This window comes from Galeopterus variegatus, unplaced genomic scaffold (assembly GCF_000696425.1).
Source record: "Galeopterus variegatus unplaced genomic scaffold, G_variegatus-3.0.2 Scaffold5816, whole genome shotgun sequence".
Taxonomy (NCBI): Eukaryota; Metazoa; Chordata; class Mammalia; order Dermoptera; family Cynocephalidae; genus Galeopterus; species Galeopterus variegatus.
Genome location: NW_007731927.1, coordinates 3,497 through 9,730, shown reverse-complemented (window position 1 = coordinate 9,730; position 6,234 = coordinate 3,497). Strand labels below are relative to the sequence as shown.

The 6,234-nt window shown below is 34.3% G+C and overlaps 1 protein-coding gene across 1 annotated transcript in view; it reads left to right on the top strand.

Moving 5' to 3' along the window:
- Positions 1-3,894, top strand: part of LOC103605443 (S-phase kinase-associated protein 1-like) — an 8,146-nt gene extending 4,252 nt beyond the window's left edge. The window contains 3 exon segments of the mRNA XM_008590034.1: positions 1,648-1,666; positions 3,224-3,320; positions 3,412-3,894. Of these exon segments, the coding sequence (XP_008588256.1) occupies positions 1,648-1,666; positions 3,224-3,320; positions 3,412-3,894 (599 nt within the window).
- Positions 3,895-6,234: the final 2,340 nt, after the last annotated feature.

Sequence of the window (6,234 nt, the reverse complement as noted above, 5' to 3'; positions counted from 1 at the left end):
CTGGTCTGTATGTGGGATCCGAACCCTCGGCGGGAGCGCCGCCGTGCTCCCAAGCAGCACACTGTAGCAGTGCACCACCGGGCCGGCCCCAGAAAACCTCAATGATTTTTAAAGTAAACATTTTGTAGTTTAAATTCTCTGATCAAATGTAATAAAATTAAAGAAAAATACAAAGTTGCCCTCAAATTTTAATCTCCTTGGAAATTAATATGCCTACTTCTAGATAACTCTTAGATCAAAGAAAATATTAAAAGGGAAATTGTAAATTATATTGAAAATAGTGAAAAGGAGGGCCGAGCCCGTGGTGCACTCGGGAGAGTGCGGCGCTGGGAGCGCAGCAGCGCTCCCGCTGCGGGTTTGGATCCTATATAAAGATGGCTGGTGCGCTCACTGGCTGAGCGCGGTGCGGCTGGTCTCAAAAAGGACAAAAAAAAAAAAAAATAGTGAAAAGGAGGATACTTCACCTTTGGTAGCCATTAAAAACTGTACTTAGAGGAGAAGTTTTAGCTTTTAATGTCATTATTATTAAAAACAAAAACCGAAGAGATGGAATAATGATTTCACTTAAGAAGTTAGAGAAGGAAAAACAAAATAAGCCAAGAGAAAGTTTTAGCTTTTAATGTCATTATTATTAAAAACAAAAACCAAAGAGATGGAATAATGATTTCACTTAAGAAGTTAGAGAAGGAAAAACAAAATAAGCCAAGAGAGATGAGTTATAAGAAAAAAAATCTGAAATTAATAACAAATGAAAATTAGAAAAAAGCATAAACATATTCAAAGTTCATTTTTAAATACCCGTAAAATAGATGAGCACCTTATAGTCCTGATTTAAAAAAAAGAGAAAAAGTAAAGTTTAAGAATGAGAAAAGAAACATGATCACAGAGAGGTTTAAAATGATTATAAAAGTGCATCAGGTAACAAATTTCAAAACCTAGAAAAAAGATTTGGTAACAAAATTAAAGTTACCTGAACTGACTTAAGAGTAAATTTATTCATAGAGATAAAGAAAAGGTGATTATAAATTTAACATCGAGAAAGTCACCATGATCAGACATTTTCACAAGTGAGATTCAACTAATCTTTAAGAGCAGGTCATTGTCATATTATTTGGACTGTTAAAGAAGGAAATCTTTCAAATTCATTTTATCAAGACAAAATAACTTTAAAATAAAACCTGCCAAAGATGGCCAACTAAAATCATATATTACTCTAATAAAAGAATATAGAAGATAATTCTCAAATTTTACCAAATACTGCAATATATCAAAAGAATAATGCATTTCACAGCACTTATTTTTTCCCCCAGATTTTCAGGAGTTGTCGAATATCAGGAAACCTATCAACATATCAACTGTATCAACACATTGAAGGAAAAATGTCATTATATCAATAGATGTTTAAAGGCATTTGAAAGAAACTAGTCATTTCTGTTAAAATTACTAAGTAAAATAGAATATAATAAAATTAGAAAACATAAAACCACTGAGCAAATACTTTAAAATATTATCCCTGTACTAGCCAGCCACCCCCACCAAAAAAACCCCACAAAAAATAAATTTTAAAGCACTAAAATGATTTTAATTAAATTAATTACTAGATAGGGATACACATTATTACCATTACATTTAACGTTATTTTGGAAGTGCTATTGAATGCAGTAAGGTAAGAAAATAAAATAACTGATATAAACTTTGAATAAAAAAGAGTCCAAATTAAATTCTTTTTGCTATTGATGTTATTGTATATCTAGAAAATTCATGAAACCCTACTAAATATCACTAGATTTAAAAAGGAGAATTTGGTAAGGAAATGGATACAAGATAAAATTTTAAAAGGCAATATTTTTTCCTTACTTTAATAAAATATTCAGAAATAGAAATGAGAAAAAAATTCCATTTATCATCACTGAAAAAATATAAAAATATAAAATATAGGAATAAATTGAGTAAGAAAGATAAAGTACCTGTATAAAGAAAATTATACAATCTTACTGAAAGAAATTAAATAAGATTTAAAAATATTAAAAGGTATACCATGTTGGATAAGAATACTTAATAACACAAACATTAAATACATACACTTGATGAATGTATAAACACAATGTACTCAAATTAGAATTGGCATTTTCTTTCAGGGGAATGATTGGTTAAAGAAGATTAAACTTTATACAGAAGAATAAGTACCCCCAAATAGCCAAGAAAATACGCAAAGAGAGAATAATAAAAGGCTTTGTCTTACTGGATACTAGAATATATAATAAAACTACTGCATCTGTTAGACACATGGTATTGGCAAAGGAATAAAATAAAGAACATGGAAATAGAGCCCAGTATTGATGATATTTTAATATATTGCCAAGGTAGCAGATCAGTTTACTGGGAGAGAAATGGACCAATTATCTAATAAATGATGTTTGGACAATTGATTATTCATATGGAAGAAAGTAAAAGTGGATTCCCATCTTATTCTACATTTAAATACAAATTCCAGATGTCTGAAAAGCTTACATGGTCAAAATAAAATTGTAAAAGTCTTGCAAGAAAATCTAGAAAACTAAATGTATAAAATGTATGGACTGAGAGCATCTTTTCCAGAGCTATAAAAGAAAAGATAGACATATTTGAGTTTATAAAAGCTAAGAATCTTGATATCACAAAAGATATAAAACAATAGATGTTTAGTCTAGAACAAAATATCTGTGACTAATTTGTTCAAATAGCTAAACATTTGACAACCAGACAAACAACCAATTGAAAAATGGGCAGAAAATAGTGAATCCAAATGGCCAACAAATATATAAAAAGGTTGTCACATTCATTATTAGTAAGGAAAATGCAAATTAAGGTAAAAATAAAATGTAATTTTACACCAGACTGACAAAAATTGAAAAGAACTATGATAACTATTACCAGTGGTGATTTAGGGAAAGGATCACTGTCATGGCTGGCAGAAATACGAGACGTTATAGGTTTGGGAAAGCAAGCTGCCAACATCTATTAAAATTTTAAAAATCTGTAGTATGCTTTTTGGCCCAGCAATTCCAGTCCTTGGACTCTATTCCATAGAAAGAGAGGCATTAGTATGTAAGGCCACGGGTTTGTAGTGGCAAAAAATCTCATTAAAAATGATGAATTAAGTGGCCTTGTCTGCAGTCTTTCTTTTCAGCTTGTGCTGACACCACCCTGCTCTCGTTAGTGACTGACCCACTGGATCCTTGAGACCGAACACTGTGCCTTCAATTAAGTTGCAGAGTTCTGATGGAGAGATATTTGAAGTTGATGTGGAAATTGCCAAACAATCTGTGACTATCAAGACTGTGTTGCTTGGACATGAGGGGTGACAATCAGCTTTGTATCTCATGAATATTCATAACCAATTAAAAAATATTTTTAAATGAGAAAAAAAAGACCATGCTGGAAGATTTGGGAATGGATGATGGAGATGATGACCCAGTTCCTCTACCAAATGCTAATGCAGGAATATTAATAAAGGTCATTCAGTGGTACACCCACCACAAGTATAAACCTCTTCCTCCTGAGGATAACAAAGAAAAGTGAACAGATGATATCCCTATTTGGGACCAAGAATTCCTGAAAGTTGACCAAGGAACACTTTTTGACCTTATTCTGGCTGCAAACTACTTAGACATCAAAGGTTTGCTTGATGTTACATGCAAGACTGTTGTCAATATGATCAAGGAGAAAACTACTGAGGAGACCTGCAAGACCTTCAATATCAAAAACGACTTCACTGAAGAGGAGGAAGCCCAGGTACGCAAAGAGAACCAGCGGTGCAAAGAGAAGTGTAATGTTGTGTCTGATGCTGTAAGGATTGTTCCAATACCAGTTGCACTGCTCTGCTTATCGCTGTTAGTACTAGACAAACAGTAGACAAATGCAGCAGCAAATCAATTGTACTAGCAGAATATTGTCCTCATTGCATGTGTAGTTTGAATACAGGTTCCAAACCTATGGAAGAGTTTCATCTAGTGGGATTAAGTTTCTTTTTTCTTTGCTTTGAATAAAACCGAATGGTAGGTTCTTTTTTATAATGTGATTTTTGCCTCATTTATTGTCCATTTAACTTTAGTAACCTTTTAAAAGTTGGCATTGTAAATAAAACGACTTGCTAAAAGTTTTCTAAAATAGAATTAATAAAATACTTTTATTCATGAGTTGGAAACTGGAAAAAGGCAACTTGAAGTAAATGTTCTGATTGGGGTTATCAGGATGTCTTCCAGCCTCCTAGAGTCAAAGAGTACCACTGGTATTGATTAGCCTGTACGTAGAGGGTCTCCTTTAATTTGACCTGAGGACGTGTATTTTTTGTTGTTGTTGTTCTTTTTGAGACCGGCTGCACACCGTGCTCAGCCAGTGAGCGCTGTGAGCTCACCGGTCATCCCTATATAGGATCCGAACCCGTGGCAGGAGCGCTGCTGCGCTCCCAGTGCTGCACTCTCCCGAGTGTGCCACGGGCTCGGCCTTTTTTTTTTTTTTTTTTTTTGAATCCTCTCAGCTTTGAATATATTGCCCGGAGACTTAGTTACTACCTACTTTGTGTTTTTTTTGTGGAGGGAGAAATGTAACTAGGCTGTTCCTTAGCTTTTCAATTAAAAAAGATACTTAATCTACTCTCTCTCCCCCACAAAAAAGAAAAAAATAATGAATTAGAGTTATGCCTATTAACTTGTAATAATTTCCACAAGGTATTTTTGTGTGAGAGGAGCAAGATGTAGAAATTGTAAGATCCTCTTTTGTAAAAAAAAAATAATATTCATATATGTAGACATATTTAAATGTACATTTCAGCATAGGATTGTATGGTCAGGGAGAGAAATATGGAATAGGCTATGTGAATAGGCTATGTGAAAAGTGAAGAAGAAAGATTGGTGGCTTCTTCACTTACTAAGGAAGGATACTAGGCACTATTGAGGATATTTAAAATCATGCGATATTGACTCTGAATAAAATTCCCAATGAGAAATTCAAACAATTAAAGTGTGCCAAATCAACCACTTTGGAGGATATAGGTGTTTGATATTTGTGTATGTATATGGATCATATATATGTATGAATATATGTAATATAAATTTTTTGTCATTTTTATTGCCTCACATTTTTGCCAGTAGATGTTATATAACCCATAAGTAAGCAATAGATTTTTAAAAATTCTTTTAAAAAAGTCACAGCTCAGATGCCTTATAGTAGCACATATAAACATATATTTTACATTTCATTTTCAAGCATTTTAAAGTTCAGAATCCCTTAAAATTCTTGAAAAATATTCATTTCACATTATATGGCTTCTCAGTCCCAAATTACACATCTTGCTAGTATGTGAAGCAGGAAGCCCTTCGGAGAAATTGGCAAAGGATAATGGCATGTAAAATAATGTTCATATCTCATTTCCCAACCATAAGTAATAATATCCACAATATAAATATAAAATACACTCCTCAGAGTTCACATCCACATAACTGGCTTATTTGCATGAAGGATTTCATGCTTAAGATGGCTTTAACCGGGCCGACCCTGTGGCGCACTCCGGAGAGTGTGGCGCTGGGAGTGCAGCGATGCTCCCCCCGTGGGTTCGGATCCTATATAGGAATGGCCGGTGTGCTCACTGGCTGAGCGCGGTGCGGGCAACACCACATCAAGGGTTCTGATCCCCTTACCGGTCACGAAAAAGACAAAAAAAAAAAAAAAAAAGATGGCTTTAACCTTCTGGGAGACACTGAGACTCTTATAAAGAGCAAAGAATTTTCTAGTTCTAACTCCCTACATTTTTTTCACAAAAATTGTTGGGTTCTATTTGAAATTTGTTATTCTTGAGTCTGTCTCTTTTGGAAGAACATCATTAAATTATAATTGCACATGTGTTACCTTTTTAGAATTCACAGATAAGAGCTGTGCATGATTTGTATTTACAAAGCACATGTTGAAACCAGTATATCAGGATACTATTAGGCACAAGTAAGAGAAACCTCAGTCAATAGTGACTAAACAACAAAACAAAACAAAAAAATAGTGACTAAACAAAATGAACATTTATTGTTCTTGTTTAAAGAGTCGGTAGATAAGTAGTTCCAGGGTTGGTTTAAAGGTTCAACATTGGGGGCCGGCCCGGTGGCGCACTGCTACAGTGCACCGCTTGGGAGTGTGGCGGCGCTCCCGCCAAGGGTTCGGATCCCACATACAGACCGGCCGCTCACTGGCTGAGCGAGGTGCGGG